The 22,000-nt window shown below is 29.8% G+C and overlaps 3 protein-coding genes across 3 annotated transcripts; 1 reads left to right on the top strand and 2 right to left on the bottom strand.

Moving 5' to 3' along the window:
* The first annotated feature begins 4,223 nt into the window (after positions 1 to 4,223).
* On the top strand, positions 4,224 to 11,893 carry LOC110651606 (floral homeotic protein AGAMOUS). Its single transcript, XM_021806980.2, has 9 exons — positions 4,224 to 4,518; positions 4,919 to 5,163; positions 9,242 to 9,323; positions 10,406 to 10,467; positions 10,671 to 10,770; positions 10,903 to 10,944; positions 11,147 to 11,188; positions 11,288 to 11,454; positions 11,557 to 11,893. Exons 1-9 carry the CDS (start codon positions 4,324 to 4,326, stop codon positions 11,558 to 11,560), a joined length of 939 nt encoding a protein of 312 aa, XP_021662672.2. The 5' UTR covers positions 4,224 to 4,323; the 3' UTR covers positions 11,561 to 11,893.
* A 240-nt stretch (positions 11,894 to 12,133) lies between these two features.
* Positions 12,134 to 13,901, bottom strand: LOC110651605 (GDSL esterase/lipase At1g29670-like). Its single transcript, XM_058140810.1, has 5 exons — positions 13,493 to 13,901; positions 13,255 to 13,379; positions 12,921 to 13,166; positions 12,492 to 12,738; positions 12,134 to 12,374 (listed from the first exon to the last, which is right to left on the bottom strand). Exons 1-5 carry the CDS (start codon positions 13,743 to 13,745, stop codon positions 12,196 to 12,198), a joined length of 1,050 nt encoding a protein of 349 aa, XP_057996793.1. The 5' UTR covers positions 13,746 to 13,901; the 3' UTR covers positions 12,134 to 12,195.
* A 1,024-nt stretch (positions 13,902 to 14,925) lies between these two features.
* Positions 14,926 to 18,240, bottom strand: LOC110651604 (GDSL esterase/lipase At5g45670-like). Its single transcript, XM_058140586.1, has 4 exons — positions 17,922 to 18,240; positions 17,725 to 17,848; positions 16,718 to 16,997; positions 14,926 to 15,397 (listed from the first exon to the last, which is right to left on the bottom strand). The coding sequence occupies exons 1-4, from the start codon at positions 18,169 to 18,171 to the stop codon at positions 15,137 to 15,139; spliced, it is 915 nt and encodes a 304-aa protein (XP_057996569.1). The 5' UTR covers positions 18,172 to 18,240; the 3' UTR covers positions 14,926 to 15,136.
* Between the last annotated feature and the right edge of the window lie 3,760 nt (positions 18,241 to 22,000).

Genomic DNA, 22,000 nt, shown 5'->3' with positions numbered 1-22,000 from the left:
TGGCAAATAAAATTAAGAAAATCATTGCGAAAAGTAGTGAAAATTATACAAGAACATAAAATTTAAACTTCAGTTAAAAAAGAAAAAGATGATATATACATATACAGTCCAGTAGTCATTAATTAATTCCGTCTCTTCAATTTTGTTGAAAAAAAAAAACTATTATTAGATCTATAAACCTAGAAAAAAAAATTGTTTGATCTCTCAATTCAAATCCTTAGCTTCCAAAAATGAAATTATTAGAAATTCAAGTCCAACCTTATAAAACTCATGAATAACAAGTCACAAAATATATCTCAAAATTTGTTAGTATGCAATGTAAGATAAGAACTCAAGAAGAATTTTTGTTAGTAGAAATAAGAGTGAAAGGTGAAAAGTAATAAATGAGTGGGTTTAGAGGAGGGGATAAAAAAATGAAGTGATGGGAAGGTTAGATTGCGACCTTATATAATGGCATTTATTGCATTAGGTCTTGCATTGAAGACAAGCAGCTTTCAGAAGGTCCAATAGGAAAATGAATAATGTTGGCCTTATGTATACAAAGTGGTCCCAAAGACAAAGAATATCATATGTACTTGCGTTCAGATTTTCTGGGAGATCAATCAGCTATGAGTTTCAATTAATATTCTCCCGTAAGAAAATTTTGTTTTACCTTCTTAGTGCATATTAACTTGATAAGTAAGTTGATAATTACCTGAGATAACCCTAAGTAATTAATCAAAGAACCTAATTTCCTCATTTAGCTAAACACAAGGAAGCTGTTGTTTTGGACTTTCAAATGGTTGAGTTTATTCTAGCGAAATGCAACCAAATTAAGCATCATTATAAGGTTGAAAACATTGTGCATCTAAATTTAGAGCAATGATTCCAATCAAATTCATTAATATTTTTTTTTTTCCAATTTTTAGAAATTCTTAAAAATGAATAGGATTGTTTGTCATCTACTACGTACAAAGCAGACACTCGACTATTAGATTATCAACCTAATAGCAATCGAATTTACTTGTCTTCACCACAAGATGAATGCTCAGAATTCATTTCTTGTTCATGATTTAGGTTACATAATAATTCAAAGCTTCTCAATTTACAAGACTCAAAGTGCAAGCTAATGATCACAAAGCAACTTCCTTGGCATACGTATGTGCTGAAATTGGAGCAATATATATGCATATGTATAAGATGATGATGATAATGATAACTAGTTGCTCTCAATGTGGTCCTTGTAATTGATATGGAGAAGATTTTCTGATAGTGTGAACTGTGAAAAGACTTTGACCTAAATAATTACCAGGGCCTCCCTATTTTAAAAGCAAGCTTTATTTTAGACTGAAGCCATGAATAGAAGAGCATTCAATAGTTTCCAAAAAGGTCCATGCTTACAATTATAGGGGAAGAAAGGAAGTATGAAAATCACCTATAGAGATTGAAATTTCATTGAAAGCTCTGAAAAGATCCGTGTTTCTAAGCCAGAGGGGATTGAAAGAAACACGCATGAACACAAGAAAAATGGCCCAACCATAGAAATTGAAATTTCCAAGAAAGTTGATGATAAAGAATTTTGAGTAACAAGAATTAGAAAATTTGTGCTTGCTAGCTTTTTCAAACTGCATTAAGTTTATTACATAAAATTAAGATGAAATTGATGTCATTAAGGGACGTTAATCAGTTTAATTAGCCATCTAATTTGAACACATTTACTACAATGTCATATTCATCAAGATCTTTCCATCATCAGAGAAATAATAAAGTTGGACTGAGCTGGTAAAACTAGACATAGTAATTAATTAACTATAATGTTATAATGGAAAGATACACTAGCTAATAATTAACCCTAATTAAGTGTTTCTGTGACTTTTCAATACCTAATTTTCTTTTCTCCTTCGTATTGTGATTTTGCGTTTTAGCGACTCATGTACTCAGTTGTCAAACTCAGAAAGGATTAATTGCAATTTGTCCCTTTTCAACAGAAAAAAAAATGATTTTATTCAATTAATTAGAATTTGACTCTAAATATTTAACTCAAAATAACTGATTTAAATTATTTTTAATAGTTGAGTCTAGTTTATAAATTCTTTTAATTTTTCCCTTGGGATATATAATAGTCACAAAATAATATATAAAATAAATTATTTTATTAAAAAAAATACTTTTCATAGACAAATTATTTCTTACAAAATAATTTATAAAATGATTGAGTATTTGCACCATAGTATATAAATAATATTAGGGCTTAAAATTATTGCGCATCGCATTAGAAAGCTCCTCTAAATCAATGTGATTAACTATTTGCACCATACTAAATACATAATATTAGGGGGTTAAAAATTATTAAGCTGTTTTGAGGTGGATGTTTCGATTTGGGTTTTTTTTTTTTTTTTTTTTTGGGCTTTTCTCCTCTTGTTCCTTTTCCCTGTATCTTTTCCTCTTATTCAGCAATAAAACTCTTCCTAAAAGCAAATAATAATAATAATAATAATAATAATAATAATAATAATAATAATAATAATAATAATAAATTGCATGAAATAGAATAAAAAAAAAAGGAAATAGAATCGAAGGCGAGATTAATTTGCATGAATGAATTAAGTGAACCAAGGGATGAAAAGGGTAATTTGCGAGCAAATAGAGGATAGGTAGTGGCAGGAGAACATGGAAGATGCCGTTGGGTGTCCATACAAAGACACTATACATTTTGAGGGGTAAAGAATGACTTGTCAAGGCAGAGTAGGAATTGGACAATTGACACATGTCCTCTACAATGAAAAGAAACGTATTCTTAGGTGCAACTAGGTAAGGTAAACCACACTTAATGTCTTTCTTGATCATCATTTCGGAGTTAAGAAGAGATCGATCGATTGACGAGTTCATTAATTCGAAGAAGAATGCTCAAATATGAGCAGAAGCACTGTTTGTGTCAAATCATGTCAAAGAAAAGAGGTTAAGAGTGGGATTGGCATTTGCAGAGATGGAGGGTTAGATATCACATGCTAGTCACCCTCACCTTTTCTCATAACCCTATCTGGAAACAGATAATAGTTGAATAATGTGAAAAAGCTACCCCTCCAAATCTTGTAAAGGAATATATATATGAAATCAATTAAATTATATATTCAAGGGTTAGAATTGGGGATGGGCGGATAGCATTTAATCTGTAATTTGTGGGTAATGGCATATGATAATTAATTAATATCAATTGTTGCATTATTCTAATCAAATTTAGGCCGGATACTTATGGAATGACATCTAAATAATAATGGGTCTCATAAAATTTAATTTTTTCTATATATTAAAAATAATTTTTTTCTTTTTAAATTATAATTGCCTTTTTATACTCAGTCATCATTTTAAGATTAGTTTCTCATTTCATGTATTAATCTAATACGAAACAATTAAGGCAGAATATAATTTCTCGATTGGATCAATTTGAATTAACTTATTGTTGGCATGATTTTACGATTATAGACTAATCATAATTATAAATGTTCAATACAAATTTATGCATATTTTATGTCAAAAGCAAAATATTTGATTAGCCATTCTAATGAATTAATGCTTTCGAAATAACTACATTTTCAAAAAAAAAAATCAGAGAAAAAAAATCTATTTAATTTATCAAATAAAGACAATATATATTCTCTTGGCTATTAAACATTGACAAATTTTTGTAATTTAAATTAATGAAAATATATAATGATCCCATCTATGTGTGGAAATATTAAAAAAACTTAAAGGAAAAAAAATAAAAAAATTAATAAAAAAAAGGAAAGAAAGAGAAAATTCTTACCTACATTTAGAGATATAACTTAATTTATACATTTAATTAATAAAAGATCAACACATTCCAAATTTAAATAAGAATTATCATAATTTTTTTAGAAAAATTATGATAATTATAAATAATATGCTAATTACTTATTAGATGAATGTAACCAAGAACAAAAAAGAAAGACTTGAAAAGAAAAATGAGAAACTTTCTAATTAATCACCTTTCATTTATAATAAAATTTGTGTTTTTTTTATTAGCGATAATAAAAATTGCGTTGCCCGTTCAACTCCCTTTCTGCTTTCTCTCTCTCTCTTGTGAGAAAGAGATGGAGAAAAAATATAATGGATGGTTATTGCTTGGAATTTGATTCCCAAATTTAGCCTCCTCTCTTTTATTTCTTCTTCAATATATATACACCACTCAACAAAAAAAATAAATAAAATAAATAAATAAAAATAAAAATTAAACAAGACAAGAAAAAATTGAAAGAGAGAGAGATACACAGAGATATAGTAAAGTAGCTAGGAAGAAGTATATATTGTGGTAGATAATAATGGATGAAGGGTCGTTTTTTCCTTTATAAATGCCCACCTCCTAGCACCCGCTTGCTTCCATTTTGTGCATCTCTCCAACTCAGATTTTTAGAAACTAAGAACAGAGAAACCCACAAGCCAAAAGAAACAAAGAACCCTTTGTTTCTCTCCTCAATTAGCATCTCTACCCATCACTTCATTTATTTAATTCCTCCCAAGGTTAGTTTTTCAAAACATTGAGACACAACTCTCATAATCTCTCTGCTTTGCTTCACTTCTTTGGGATCATATATATAAAAATATTTTTTTCACATTTCAAAACCCGGGATTCAACCATTGTAATTAATTGAATGCTTTGTACTTCATCACTCACAAGTTACAAGAAATGAAATTTGAACATTTTTCTTTGCTTCTTTCACTAGCTCTTCTCAAACCCTAGGTTGAACAAAACAGCAAATGAAGTTTCTGATCACTGAAAATCCACAAGAAATTTGTGCTATTTCTTGAACTTCACAGTGATCAAAAGAATATATATGTGCGTGTGTGTGTTAAATATTTTATCGATTATAGTTATTATTTTTGCTTCATTTTGTATCAGTAATTTTTGATTCTGTGTTAGGATCAGCTAGCAGCTGCCATGGCATACCAGAGCGAGTCCAGGGAGACTTCACCCCAGAGGAAAATGGGTAGGGGTAAGATCGAGATCAAGCGGATCGAAAACACCACAAATCGTCAAGTTACTTTCTGCAAAAGGCGCAACGGTCTGCTCAAGAAAGCTTATGAATTATCTGTTCTTTGTGATGCTGAGGTTGCTCTTATCGTCTTCTCTAGCCGTGGCCGCCTCTATGAGTATGCCAACAATAGGTATATACAGCTTCATACACCTTAATCTCTCGATCTTAATTTCTTAAAGGGAGTTCATTGTGTTTTTCTTTAATTACTATCTTTGTTCCAAAAAAAATTTTCCTTTTTCTTTCTTTATTTTTTTATTCTTTATATATATATATATATATATATATATATATATATATATATATATATATAATTAATTGGTTTTTTAAATGAGTTGGAATTTTTTAAGGAGGAAAAATGGATAACTGATGTTAAGAATTTTCATTTTTCTTCTGAACTAGATCTTTGGATGGATTTCAAGTAAAAGAACATAATCATTGTTTGTGTTGCAGTTGTTGATTGAGTTTCTCTATAATTAATCAAGATTCAATTGTCTTTCTTTCTTCTGTTTTAGTTTTTTTTCCCATTCTATGAAATTTATATTTTTTATTAAAAATTTTTCCTTTTTATGATATAAACTTTTAATTTTTGTGATCTTGGTATGGTAGATTCATAGATCTGGGGCAATAGATAGAAATAGAAGAATTGTAAAAGTGTGGTAATGGGAGTAGAAACAAGTATAGGTTTGGAATGTAAGCAGGTCTGTGAGATCAGCATCTTCTCTCCTCCATTGTTGTTAAATTCTGTTTCATTTCTCTTTTCTTCTTCCATTATTCCTCTTGCGCTTTCCCTCTATCTATTGAGTGTCATCTACAAGGCTAAAGAGAAGGCCTATGCCAAAAGCTGTTATCTTCCCATTAGTCCAAAACCTTCTAAATCCCTTGACACATCCTTAATAACACGTCAGCTGCACATCAAGCAAGCAGAAGTACAATGTCAAAGTTAATGAAAGAAAATTGTCAAGGAAACCAAACAAACAATAAGCAGGTTAGGGTTTCAAAACCCAAATGGGTTTCTTCTGAAAACATGTTAAACGTCCCTTTTCAAACCAATCACAACCAAATCAGGTGATCCCCAAGCACTCCCAAATTAGGGTTTTTTATTTTTCCCCAATCCACACGAAATTTCCCCAAATCGGAGTTTGCACCCGCGTGGGAAAAGCGAAAAAAGAAAAAGAAAAAAAAAGCCTCATCATAGTCAAACGTAGGGCTTTAAGCTACTATGCAGGACTATCAAAATTGTACCTAGGCATTAGCGTAAATCCTTTAATCAAACAAGAAGATCACTCCGCAACTAATCTAAAGTCATTTAAATCTCACATGGGTTTTTCACCTATCGTGTTTTCAACTTGGTTACTGGTATAGTAACTGGTTAGGGTTTATGTTAATCAAGATCAATACTTGTTGCTGCTGTGCAGTTTTGTCCTAACCACAGAATCTTTGGTCGCGTCACACACGATTTTTCTGTTCTTGAATACTGACAAAAGGGTTTGTGTGTCATGATTCCCTGCTACTGAACCCTAATATTTATCTTCAAATGGATCAAAAATGAAATAATCACATGCCCATTTCTTCATCGTCTTCTTCTTAGATCTCTCTCTCTCTCTCTCTCTCTCTCCCCCCATTTCTCACTGATCTTGGTTAAATTCTTTCACATAGTGAAAGATATAGACGGGCCAATGAGAATGGGTAAACTTAAGTCATGATGATGCCACTGTTGGAAACTTGGGATTTTAGTGAGTGCTTTGCATTTGTTCAAGATCTTTGCATAGATATAATTATGCAACTTCTTTTGAAGAGAGAGAGAGAGAGAGAGAGAGAGAGAGAGAGAGAGACTGTTCTGAAGGACAACGTACGACGACTGGGAGCCAATGGGAGAGTTCTTACATTCTATCTTCTTTCATGCAATGGGAAGCGTACATCTATAGCTCCTGCCATTGGCCGGCTCTGCTGCTCAGTTTCAGAAAGAAAAAGTCTGATTAATCAATATTAGATAAATATGAAACAGAATTCCACGCTTCTTCTCTTTTTTGTTTTCACTTAATCGAGGTGGGCAATAGACTTATCGTTTAGGGTATTATCCATTGTGTAATGGATTTGTGACACGTGGTAGATATTTGACCCTAAAAGTGGCCTAGCCAATCGCATTATAGGACACAATGCCAGCGTGGCAGAGACGGCCAATCAGTAGCTCGAGGAAGTTAAGGTATCAGCAAAACAAAAGAAAAATGGGTCTTGTTGTATGACTTGACATTGACATATTATATGGGCATTCACTGCTACTATTATGGCAATATTTTATTTTATCAATTAAGACTGAGTAATCAATCAGTCTGGTTCCCTCATTTTGCTTTTAGGTTTAGCGTTTCGTGTGAGGATGAGTTTTTGTTTTTTTTCTTTTTCTTTTTCTTTTCTTTCTTTATAAGCGTGTGAGGATGAGTTAGCTAGAGAGTTGGATTGATTTGACTGTTTAAACAGTTAATTTTAGCTTGAAACTAGTTGAATTTATGTTTTTTTTTTTATTTGGATTGGGCTTATAACAAATTCAAAATATAAAATTTATAGTGAAAATTACTTATTAAATATATAAATCTCACATATTTGTATTTTAAATTCACGATGAATTAAATTTAAATAAAAATTTCTCGTCACTATAACGCAACCGGTTATATTATCTTAATTATTTATAGAAGAATTATTAAGCCTAAGAGCTAGACTTTCCACAAGTTTCTTAAGTTTCTCTTTAATCAATCTCTATACATCCTAAAAGATTGAAAAAATTGAGTTATTAATTATTGAGGATTACTATATAACCGAAAAAAAAAAGTACTTAGATATAGTTTATTATGACTTGAGATATAAATATATGAATGTTCTTTATTTTACATATGGTGTTTTACTATGTATATTGTGCATTGAATTCACGATGAAGTAGATTTATACAAGAATTTTTCATAGTAATTTTACAATAATTATTGCTTACTAATGGAGAGATAAATTAATTAAGGTTCACCATTTTTTTTTCTCTTTTTTCTTTTTTTTTTTAAAAATTTGAATGAATATATTGAATTTTTCACTAGCTCAAATTAGGGGCAATCTCTCCATTTAAGAGTTATTATAAAGGATATGAATTCATTTTTTGAGATAAAAGAACCATATATAAAGCAGTAATTTAATAAGTGAGATGACAAGTATTATTAGGATCATGTTGCTTAATATGTATTAAACAAAGATTCAGATCAAAGAAGCAAAATAAACAAAAATAGAAATCCACCACTTGTGGATTGGTAATAATACTTTAATGGGAAAAAACAAACATCAAATATAAACTAGAATAAAAAAAAAATTATCATTATGCTTTAAAAAAATGAATATTGGGAGGTTCAATGGGTTTAAGCTACACAATAGGATAAACTTTTCCCCATCTTCCAATCCTATTAAACTTTAATAATTCTATCAATTTTTAAGCAAACTGAATTTTATTTAAAGAAAGAGAGAAACAAGGAACAAGGGTGGTAGATGTTATATTCAAACTAAAATTTTCAACTCCTCACAAAATGTAGGTTAAAACTAAACTATATGCTTAATTGGTAAAAAATAAAATTCTGCACAATTTCTATATAAAATATAAGCTTGATTTCATAAGAAATTTATATAATGCTATGACCAGTTTGGTATAAAAATTAACTATACTATAAATAATTTTTGGGCAAATTTAAGAAGAAAATTTTTTGTTTTTTAAAAAAGTATTAGCAATGAAATGAGAAAAAAAAAAAGAGAGAAATATATTTATCATTGACTAATGGCAATTTGATGGAAATTCTATTTTAGGACTAATGATATGTAAGCATTTAAAAAATTATAAGAACCTAATTGTAAAAGGAAAAAAATTTTAGGATTTCTCCACTCCCCCTCCCCCCTCCTTTTTTTTTTTTTTTTTTTTTTTATAAGCACATATCCCTTCTTTTAATGCAAAAACACTGAAAAAAATTAATTATTGGAAATTTATAAAATGGAAACCAGGTTAGTAATCTTCTAATTTTCTATTACTAAAATATATCATGCAAGTGCTTTCCCCATTTTGCACAATTTTGTGATGAAGTTATAAATCATGCAATTTAGTAGTGTTTAGCATTTTCACTTACATATGCTTCCCCAACATGAAAATGGACATTTCATGACATTTTATGATTTTCATATTCTGATTGCAGTGTTAAATCTACAATTGAGAAGTACAAGAAGGCATGTGCAGATTCATCCAATACTGGATCTGTTTCTGAAGCTAATGCTCAGGTACAATTAGATCATTTTTTATGTTCATGAGGTTGTTATCTATTTTCTTATTTTAAGCTTCACTTCTAGCAATGAAAATTATCCCATTGGAATTTTTCTAAAGCATTATATTTCTCCACTGAGCCTTCAGAATGGCATCCGTACATAGCTCTCCTAATTAAGTGCGCCATTTTAGGAAAACGTTCAGTTTGTTAGTGATATGGAATACATATTATTAAGCAGAAGAAGATTAAGTTGTTCCTCAAACCAAATTTTTACTTAACATCTCTAGTCCTAGTTTTCGTTGTATTAATTAGGTTTATTGATCTTGGATTAATACTGTGCTTAAAAAGCTTAATGAAATGTTAGCTTAAATGTATTAATACTATATTGCAAAAGGTTTACAGTAAGTCTCATGTTGTTTGATGGAAGAGTGAAGCAAAATTTAATTGATTAAGAAGGCTAGAATAAATAAATTCCAACCATGGAGGATGCTATATTTCCAAATATTATCCATTACTAGAAAGAAATATTAAAAAAATAACAAAATACATTTTGTTGGATTCCTAATTCATACTTTGTAATGATAGTAGCTGTTATTTTACAAGGCTTAAATTTTTGAATATATTTTCATAGACCCGAATTATAATCCAATCAGAAAGTTTCACCTTGTGACCTAATTGAAATAAAAAGTATGCTCTATAGTAGCGGAGAGCGCAATATGAACTAGTATAAACTAATATTATTTTGTCCTTTGTGGTATATTTGGAAAACACATTAGGGTAAGAGTTTGATAGTTTTGAGTGATTATATTTTACTCACTCTTTCTCTGGTCTTATCTGTGAGCGTAAATCTTACGGTCGAATTACATAAATATTGTATTATTCTCTTTCTCCTTTCAATATTGTGTGATTGTGCGATTGAGTGTGCCTTAAATTTGTATTCCTGCTATAACAATATCTTCAAATTATGATCTTGTGAAGGTGTGAATCATTATATACTATTTACCAATGCAACTATATTCTCATATGGTTTTATGAATCTCTTTTCTTAATTATTAATGGGATATTTAACGTGCCATTGGTTTTGGAGTTATATTTCAGTACTATCAGCAAGAAGCTGCCAAGCTGCGTGGGCAAATAAGCAATTTGCAGAAGTCAAACAGGTAAATTTAAATTTTCTTAACCAATAATTGTTTCCTTGTATGTACATTGAAATAATTGTTAAGCGCCTAGTGAGATTTGAACTTGACCTCTTGATGGTGATATCCAACTTTTTCTCTTGAATTGTTCCTTGGGAATTCTTAAGCAATAATTTCTTTATTTGGACTTCTGCTTTATTATATTCTTTGAACAATTATATTTTCAGGCATATGCTGGGTGAGTCGCTAGGAGCCTTAACAGTGAAAGAACTTAAGAGCTTGGAGATACGACTAGAAAAAGGAATCAGTAGAATTCGGTCCAAAAAGGTACTTAATTCATCCACTATTGATATGATACATGTTTGATGAAGAAAAAATATATTCGCTCTTTGTTGCTATCTCTTGTATAACCAGTAACCCAAATTTTTCTCTTTTTTCCCTCTTTAAAATATCTTCCAGAATGAGCTGCTGTTTGCAGAAATCGAGTATATGCAGAAAAGGGTATACTCCTTCTGTTCTTATTCCGTTGAATATCTATGATCAAGATATTTTTTTTTTAGTTGGGATGGCTATTGTGGATATGGAGTTTCCCAACAAAATTGCTCTTTATCAACCAAAATTGCACCAGAAAACTTTTTGGTTTGTAATTTATATGTACATTCTTTGCAATTGATTCTTCAAATAAAAAAAATCCCAAATGCAGGAAATTGATTTGCACAACAATAACCAGATTCTCCGAGCCAAGGTCGAACTGTACCTCTCTCTCTCTCTTCTTTATTATCATTTGTTTTTTGTGGGTCAAGTTGTCGAATGGCTATTAAATGGATTCTTACAAATGCTGCAGATTGCTGAGAACGAAAGGAAGCAGCAGAACATGAATTTGATGCCAGGTGGAGGTAACTATGAGATCATGCAATCTCAACCATTCGATAACAGGAACTATTTTCAAGTGAATGCATTACAACCCGCTAATCATTATCCACACCAAGACCAGATGTCCCTTCAGTTAGTGTGAGAATTAATCATCCTTGTATATTATCATCAATCAATATTTACTTCCTTCACCTAAGCAAATGTAATGATATATAATATATCACCTATGTTTATGTGCAGTTAATATGCTTCCAGGGGATCCTTTAATTCTATTTTTCTATGGAGATATCAGGTATATATTTCACCTGCTGAAAGCTGCAATTATGCCCAAATTTTCTATCAGAAATCAACTTTGTTGGCTAATTAGCACTATATATCCCACCATGCATAATTGGCCTTGTGTAATCCAACTCAAAACCTATTAGTATTGTTGTAAGAGAAGGATTTAATTTCTTTTCTGCATGTTTAAAACTTAGATTCTATGACTAGTTTCATTAACTTATTTTAATTTCTTGTCTCTTATGCAATATATATATATCTGGTATCTTCTTCTTGTAATATTAATTCATTTGTGGTACCATTTGTGTTGTGTCATATTTCAATTAGCTAGAAAGTGAAGTTAAAGAAGGACAACAAGAAAATGATAGTTAAATAATTCATCATATATATATATATATATATATATATATATATATATATATATATATATATATATATGGACTAGAGTGGCAGACAACTTTGAATATGAAATGAACCAATGAAGTAAATAATTGAAAATGTGATGTGTGTGTATATATATATATATATAATTTGTGAAGTTCTTTCCCACGGCAACAGCTGAAATAGGTGTTGAACATCTATAGAGCTGGTTCATACGCTTCAAAGGATTTTCTTCAGAGCTAGATATGATATTTCTGCAGTGAACTTGTTTGCGATTTCACTAGGGTGGAAAGCATCCCAGAACAAGTGCAAGTTCCTTAGTTCACATGGAGCTTCGTAAGGAACGCACAGACCATACTCATTGACCTTACAGCAACCGTCGATTTTAATCTGGAAAGCTGAAACACAGAGAAAAATAAAAAACAAAAATAGTTAACTCAACAATTCCATAGCCATTAAAACCCAAATGTACTTTAAAGATATATATAGAGAATTTTTATGCACAGTTGCTCTACCAGGAGAAGCAGCATATTCTGACACAATTCCATAAGTGTTCAAGTAGACAAATTTTGCCCCAGTTAGATTACTGTTGAGCTGATCTACCAGTAATTTAAGCCGATTATTGAAGAGATTAACTGCCTGGTTCATCGAGTCCACGCATAAGGAACCGTCTGTGTCATAAGAAGCAGTAGCTCCTGGTGTGCAGCCTATAGGACCAATTCCAGTCAAGGCCGCCTTTCTTGCTCCAGAATCGTACAAAGTCTAAACACGTAACAATACACATATATAAATAAATTATATATAGAAATATATTTGGGACACGCGTGCTAAAGTAATTTGTAAAGTTGTGATATCTAAAATCAAATCCTATTAGAGCTCAATTAACCAAAAAAAAAAGATATATATAAGAAGCAATTTATACAGATAATTATATTACTACTAACCATGATTTGTTGAGAATACTGTTCCATAAGAACTTCTGCATATTGCTCCGGAGTGTATTGGCTGCTTGTATTGTAAAACTGGGGCAAGAAATAGTTATTAATGTAGTCGTTACTTCCAATTACAACCGAATAGAAGCACTTGTTTAGGTACTCTGTAGCTGAATCTTTGCTTCCTAGCAAGTCAACTATGTGGGATATGGTGACTTGGTGATTCTGCAACTGGGTGTTCAAGTCGATGTTTACACCCTACACAACAGAAACATGTATATTTTTCAGTTGCAAGTGTAAACGGATATACAAATGCATCTATATATCAATAAAACAAAAATTTTACCAATTGCTTGCCAGTTTCGCTTCGAATTCCTGCTGAACCGGATGCATAGTTTACACCTTTGAGTATTTCTGAGCCCTTAGCACTTAGAAATGATGGAATGAAGTTATCAAAGCCCAAAAGTTCACCTGCACATGCACGTAAGTAGCAAGAAAAATTTTCATTTAATTAGCTACACTTGGAATTTGGATCAAAATTAAACATAGATGACGAGAAATTGTTCAAGAACTACTTGTTTTACCAATTACATCAGCAGTGGTTCTGCCATTACAAAACCTTCCGGTCGGACCCTCCGGGAAGTCAATCCCGTACGGTGGATAATTGACTTTAGCGTTGGTTGCAAGATTGTTATTATTGCCACTATCCACCAAGGAGTCTCCAAAAATGAAATAACAAGGCACCTGTGGTTCTCCATTAGCACAATATTGCTTCAAGCTTGCTACAGCAAACAGAAAAATGCCCAACAAATGGAGAGAAGTCCTATGTCTGGCCATCGAGAAAAATAAAATTTTAACACCAAAAAAGGAAAAGGTAGGTGAAAAAGCAAATATGAGCAAAATAGAAATGGTTATTGGTGGCTTGAGCAAGCTGAAACTATATATAAGAAAAAAAAATAATTAATCGAAGCTAAAAGAGGAAAGAGGGTATAGAAAAAGAAGATGGTTGATAATGCAAATATAAAATTGTTGTTGACATTCATCAAAGATTTATAAAGAGAATGATGAGATCTGACCAGGAGATATTAAAATTATTAATAATTAATTGTTCTTTGCGTGTATGCTCTTTGATCAACAAAGTATATGCATTGACCAAACAATAAATTTATATTTTTACATTTTCTTTTTGTTACGAATTCCTATGGACCAATTCATCGCAAAAAGGCTTAATTACCAAATAATTAATAAGGCAATGCCCATGTTGAGCACGGGATTGTTATTAATTGTTATTAGAATTAATTTAAAAAAAAAAAAGCAAGCTTCTTTTCAAACTCAGAAGGCCCCTTTATTCAGATTAATTTTAAAGCAAAATAATTTAGGTCGGTGGGAGAAAAGGCAAGTTCAATTCAAAGCTTTTGATCATGATCAATTTGCAGGTTATGAGTATGAATATATATATATATATATGTGTGTGTGCAATTAAATTATTTAAAAACTATATTTTGACTGAAGCCAATTAGGACATATTCCAAATGATTTACTTAACTAATTATAATTTAGTTTACTTGGCCACTAACTAGCATTATCCTAGGCGACAAGCTGGGCAGTGACAAATATTTATGTTATAATAATAGATTTTTTAAGAGCAATATTATATACATCCATGTTCCATTAACCCAAGTAAGCGTACGTTGTTGGCTGCCGTGTATGTGTATCTCTAGGGTTCTCTCTATGATGACCACCTGCTTTGCTCTGATAATCTTTGCAATCAATGAGAATGAATAAAATTAAATACACGTTATTCTCATTTCCTTGAGAGGTACCGATATCTTATTCTATGTTATAGCTGTGAGAAACAGTGCATGCGTATCAAATGCACTGCTCGGAACGTATTGAATAGAATATAATTATCTAACTGACTCATTTGTAAAAGAAAATTACTGCATAAATGATAAATTAGAACCCAAATGCATTATTAAACCAATATATGAAATACATTATTACAAAGCTTCTCTGCTTATTCCCACTTTCTCTTACAATTAGATGATGAGATCCACTAATCATAACAGCAAACATCAAACACATAAAACATCAGATAAAATAAAAAATAAATAAATAAAACACTTAAAACATGAACCGGTGAGAAATCCTGGAATAACGATGACAACAGAAACAGAGTACTTTCCAGCAATTCTTGAAGTAAATTTCCTTCACTTGGAGGCTTCAACTTATAGATTAAGCAGGACTAAATTGTGGATATCAAATGGATAAGCATCGGAAGGTTCCAATGCACTATAAGAGCTTTCCGCGATGAATTTGTTGACAGCTTCTGTTGGATGGAAAGAATCCCAGAATGCATACTCTGTTCTGTTCTTGCATGGAATTTGGTTTGCAATACACTGACCGTCACTTGCAACTGTGCAACACCCAGAACTCGTATCCTTAAAATCTGCACCGAAACTCAAAATATGATATAGGGTGTAAACATAATTTTTATTTTAATTAATTTTATTAGTTTTTATCAATTTTGAGCCATTTATATTTAATTTTTATCTTTATTAGTAATCATATTAATGTTTTAGTTTTAAGTTTGACTTTATTGATTTTATTGTCCTAGATAAAAAATGGCCCATAATTAAAGAAAATTTTGCAAGGAAATAATTGAGGTTATTTGGTGAATTTCTAAAGTTGAATTTTTATGTTCAAGCTGTGAAAGAGGAGTCAAATCACACCAGGAGCATGAGACTCACGGCTGATTGAAGAAAAATGAAGGAAAATGCATGGTTATTAGATCATATGAGGATTCACACCCTTGGCATGAAATGCAACTTCACGCACACCGCGTGAATCATGGAAAATATCTCATAACGAGCTAGAATGCGTTTTGGAGAGAGAGGGACAAATAAGAACCGTTTCTTGGAGGTCTCTAACAGTTGGACACACCATTTTTCACCCCCCAAAAGCCCCAAATACTCTCTATAATCCATCTTGGAGGAGAAAATCAAGCTTTGGAGTGGTTTTCTTGAAGATTTGGCTTTTGAAGGGGGAATTCCACCATCTAGAGTTTCTCCTTTTCTCTGCTTTTTCTTTTGATAGAAACCCATTTTTGTTTGATGATATTTGATTTAGATTTTATAGAGTTTGATTTTGTTTTTGTTAATATGAGTGGCTAAATATTTTAGCTAGAGTTTTTTATGTAACTTGACCAAGTGATTTATCAATTTTGGTTTATTTTCTCTATTTTAGCAATTAATGGTTGTTTTTATTTTAATGCTTTTGAGTGTTTGATATTATGTTTGAATGATCTTTGATCCATGACTTGGCTAGGAAGCATTTTATGAATCTTGTTAGAACAACCATTAACATAGTTATTTAGCTAAGAGCGGAAACTAAGGCTAATTACTATGAGGTATTTTGATAACTTGGGTTTTTAATGCTTTAGCTAATTAAATAATTCTTATTGGTTAATTAAGTAAAATTGCTTAATGGGTCAAGTGAAGTCAAAATCTCTAACCCTCTTTTAATTAATTTTAAAATTTTATCTTTTTCTTATTTGTTAATTTTTCATTAAGATTAATTTTAGTTTAATTGTAGTTAATCTTAGCTTAAGTTATTATAATTTCTTTCAATTAAATTATTCGATCATTTAGATATTAGTAAAATTGACATAAATTTTGATAATTAAAAATGATCCCTGCGAGTTGATACTGATCAACTCACTCTTTATTGCTTATAGGAATCCATACACTTGCAAACTAATATCAAAATATAAGAGTCAAGAGAGGCATGAGTATTGCCTATGTGATGTGATTATAATTAAAGTTAACATAATTTAAAGGTGGCTTACCAAGAAGAGAAGAATCTGCACCAACTGCATAGTAGTTTATGTATATGAATTTCGCATCTGTTAGATTAGAATTCAGCTCCTCAACAACCGATTTCAGCTTCTTATTGAAAAGCAGGGATGCTTCCTCCATAATTTCCACACAAATAGACCCATTTGTGCCATATTTTTCAACTGCATTCGGTGTACATCCTATTAGCCCCAGCCCAAACAATGCAATTTTTCGTGCTCCATAATCGTGCAAACTCTAAAATTTCGTTGAAAAGAAATTCACTGCAAATTAAAAGAAAGGCCAAATCAAAATGTGCATAATTAAAACTTGAAGCTAACGGGCAAATTTATGGTGAATTTAAAATATAATATGTACAATAAAATACATATATTTCAGAATAAATCAGGTATAAATTTTTTAGAAATTTAAAATACCCATTACCCTACATTAAAATTTTTCCTTCTTGAAGAAAAGAAAAGCGCAATTGTAACCATTAGTTGCTGCGCGCACTGTTGAATAAGAGGTTGAGCGAACTGTTCCAGGGTACACTCTTGACTTGTATTGTAATACTCAGGCAAGAAGTAGATGTTAATATAATCGTTGTTGCAATTCCAACAGTTCATAAGCACCGGCTCAGATACCACTCAGTTGCCCACTTTGTTCCCAATATGTCAGCCAAACGCAAGATAGTGGTTTGGTGATTTTCTAACGGCTTCTCTAAGGGTATACGCTCACCTTGCATTCAGTACACCATTTTTTCAGTTGGTTTAGCAGGAAATTGGCCTTGTTTACTTTCTAGGAAGTCACTTCCAAGTAACTTACTTACTGGGAAGTGAAGGAAATTGCTTCCTTCACTTCCCAGAAAGTTGAGATAAAATGCGAGATAGATTTTCACATTTCAGAACTTGAAATTCCCTGAAAGTTACCCCAGCCAAACAAGACTTGAGAGTTTAGATAAGTGAAAAAAAAAAAATGATTACCAACTGCTCCCAGTCTCATTTCGAATTCCTGCTGACCCTGATGCATAATTCACTCCAAAGAGTATATCTGTGCCATAGGCAGTTGCAAAAGATGGAATAAAGTTTTCGAAGCCCAAAAGTTCAGCTGTACCAATAAGAAAATATGGCTATTCAGTGATATTGGAGTCGTGGTTGATATATAGGGATGAGATTATTACCAATTACATCGATAGTGGCGCGACCATTGGTGAACCTTCCTGTCGGGCCATAAAGATAATCAATCCCATATGGTGAATAATTGACTTTAGCTAGGGTATCAAGGAAATTATTATTGCCATTGTCCGCCAACGAGTCTCCAAAAATGAAATGGCAATGCACCTGTTGATTCCCATCTGCAATTTGTTGCAAAACCTGCACCATGAACAAAGCTACCACCCACCACAATGACTTACTAATCTCAACCCCCATTGGGCATAGAATTATATGACCTACTAGGCAGAAACAGATGATTGTAAGTGATGAGGTTATTATGATCACTCGAGAGGTTTTGGTGGGTTGTTTTAGGTGATAGAATGTAAGTGTGCACACACACACACATATATATATATATATATATATATATATATATATATATATATATATAGTGATGGCTAGCTAGGGACCTAGTGTTAGAGATAGCAATTGTTTTTTATTTTAACACAACTTGTCTCGTCCCTAATCAATTTTTTTTGATCCCGAGTTGGTTCTTATATAGTGCGAGAGGTAGAGATAGGGAGAGGGTCTTTTTGTCTCAAACCTCTAAAATTAATATATTATTATTTTTATTAAAAAATTAATTTATTTTTATATATTGACATACTTAAATATTGTATTTATATATATATATTTGTCAAGCTTACATTCATGGTTGGAACCAGAAATTTATGATTGGGGACAAAAATAAATATTAAAAAGAAACTGAATGAAATCTTGGGATTTAAAATAAAATAAAACATATTATAAGATATTAAAATTAAATAATATAAAAAAATAAATAAAATTTACATAAAAATGCATATACAAAAATAAAAATAAAAATATTGAAGGATAAATAGTAATTTTTTTAAAAAAAAAGACACTAAAAACTTATAAATAAAATATTAAATTTTAAAAATTTTAGAAGCAAATAATAATTTTTTTTAAGATGTATTAAATTTTGTAGGAAAATTTTTAATTTCAAAAACTTGGGTTGGGGCCGGGGCGGGGCATGATGACTCCTCAAACACACATATTGTTGCATCCCTATTTATATCTCTAACTTATAATTTATTTTTTTAATAAATAAATTTAAATTGTATCATGATAAGTTGAAATTAAAAATAAAAAGAAAAAATAAAATTCTCGAAGAAAACGTGCCCACCCCAATTTCGATCTACAGAATAAAAGGTGAGGAGTCATATCCCTGTTCCCAACCACCCCAATCAGTAGCCAGCTATTTTAGCAAGAGAGAAAGTGGTGATGGTTGAGTTCACTCATATACCAAGTGGGACACCTCGTGTGAATTCAGATGAATGAGTTGCAGTGATGATGGTGGGGCAGATGGCAACAAGGTACACGTATGTAAAGATCTGTCCTAATCTAGCTTGAAATCAAAATAGAACAGTTTCAATTTAGAATTAAAATTGAATCAAAACTATTTAAAATTAAATTGATTAAATTTGATCCTAAATTGCATTAAATCAATTGGTTCGGTATCGGGCTAAAACTAAATTTAAAAAATAAAAAATTAAGAATAGTGTATTGGTTGATTTTGGCTGGACAATTATGGCATGGCCATCCTTTTCTAACAAAATCAAAAGAGAATAGTGTATTTTTGTAAGTTGGGAAATTATTTAATGGACTTCTTGCATATCAAAATATGAAGATTAATTACACCAATATGAATGGAAAGAGGCATTTCCTTCTTTTTTTTAAAAAAAAATTAAACATAAAAAAAAAATTTTAATCTTGAAATTAAATTTAATGTCAAATAGGCTTTAATGATAAAAAGAATGATGATAGTAATTTTGAATATCTTATATGATTTAATTTTATTAGAATGATTTTAAGTAATGTATAATAAAATTTAAGATAGATTTAAATTTAAAAAATAATATTTATATCAAATTTGAGTATTACATATTAAATATTTATTATTTAAAATTTTTTATATAAATAATTAATTTTATAATAATATTTATAAAAAACATGTATATGATATTTTAAATAAACAAAATTTAAACATTTTATAGAAATATTAATTTTAAAATATAAAATATTATAACAAAATATTTTTTATAAAAATATTAATTAAAATATATAAAATTAAATAAATTAAATATTAAGTAAATATAATTTGAAATAAATTTTAATAAGTTAGGATATTAAAAATATTAACTTACTCTACCGGACACTACCGATCACCGTCTCAATAATTAAGAACCGTACGCTCCATTATCGAAACCTTAATTTCAACATGGGAAGTGGGCAGATGAAAAGGGCTGGCTATTACAGTTATTATTGAAAAAATTATTTTTAGATATATTAATTTAACGGTATTAAAAAATTATTTAAAATTAAATTTAATAAATTTTAAATATAAAAATATAAAAATAATAATATAATTTTTTAAAATTATTTTTTTAATAATACTTAAAATAATATTTTCATTTAAAAAAATAATTTTTCACCTTCAAAAGCCAGGCAGTGGCGCCTGACAGGCAGTCTCTGATTCTGGTAGTCTAATCTTTAGGTCAGGTTTGCTGGCAAGCGAGCTGTGGCTCTGTGGGCTGCGCTGTTTTTAATTATTTTGGATCTTTTTGAGCCTAATAAAGGGCGCTTTCATCAAATTAGGCACAGAAATCCATGAAAAAAAAACAGTGAAATTTGCCGCCAATATGAAAGCCAGCCTTACCAAATACTATAAATCTACGTATTTTTGTTGGCAGTAATTAGGGTGGTAATAATTTGAATATTTACAGGTATTTGATACATTTTGATAAGGTATATTTTGAATTGATTTAAATTTAAAAATTAATATCTATAATAAATTTAAATTTTATATATTAAATATCTGTTATTTTAAGTAATTTATATAAATAATTAATTAAATATAAAATATATATTTTTATAAGAATATTTATAAATTTAAATATTTATATATTAAATAAATAAAATTTAAATGTTTAATATAATTATTAAATTTTAAAATATAAATTATTAAAAAATATTTTTTATATAAAATATTAATTAAAACATATAAAATTAAATAGATTTGAGTATCTTTCACAGAATAATAATCAAGTTTAAATGAATTTAAATAATTAAAAATGAATTTTAATTAAATTTAAAATAAAATAAAATAATAAAAATATTAATTGAGTTTAAATTTAAGTAAAATAATTTTTATAAGTATCTATTCTCATATCTAATTTAACATAAATTCAAAATTAATATGTATAATAGGATATATTTATTAAATATATTAATATTATATATTTATATTTTAAATTCATAATAAATAAACCTAATTAAAAATTTTTAACAAACCTACCTGCTAAGGCATGACCGTAAATTTAAAGAGCAAGAATAGTAAGAAACTGTAAACGAATGACAACTATATATGCACAGTAAAAAACGTACTTCATCACCGTGCCTTTTAATTGAACTCAGCTCATTAAAATTGAATCAAAATTAAATTAAAATTAATGAAATTAGAATTTAATAGAATCATATTTAATCAGATTAAAATCAAATTGATTTTGATAATTCAGTTAGATTTCATATAAAAAAGGAAATTTTCTCTTCATATTAATATATATATATATATATATATATATATTGAATTCGATTGGGCTAAATTAAAATAATTAAATTTAAACTGAAATAAAATTAAAACTAAATCAAAATTAAAACTGAAATCAAAAGGAATCACATTAGATCTCGAATCTCCCATTTTTATGACCTAAACCACACCCGTGTATACTCAAGTTTCATCTCACTTATTTTTATCATTTCCCCTTTCATTTATTCCTAATAAATTAAATTTAGTTTTTAGCGAGAAAAAAAAAAATCAATCTTTTTACATCATTTTCCATCTTTTAGAAAATGCTTCCATAGGCATAAGTATTTTTGTTTTCATATATTAAAATCAAATTTAAACCAATGAGATTAGAGTAATCTCCAAACTGTAATGATTTCAATTCGTTTTTGATAGATTTGATATCAGTTTGAAAACAGTTTTTGGTCCACATGATACTTTCTAGAATTGTCAATTGTT

Source organism: Hevea brasiliensis, chromosome 18, assembly GCF_030052815.1.
Source record: "Hevea brasiliensis isolate MT/VB/25A 57/8 chromosome 18, ASM3005281v1, whole genome shotgun sequence".
Taxonomy (NCBI): Eukaryota; Viridiplantae; Streptophyta; class Magnoliopsida; order Malpighiales; family Euphorbiaceae; genus Hevea; species Hevea brasiliensis.
This window is presented reverse-complemented; position numbering and strand designations above follow the sequence as displayed.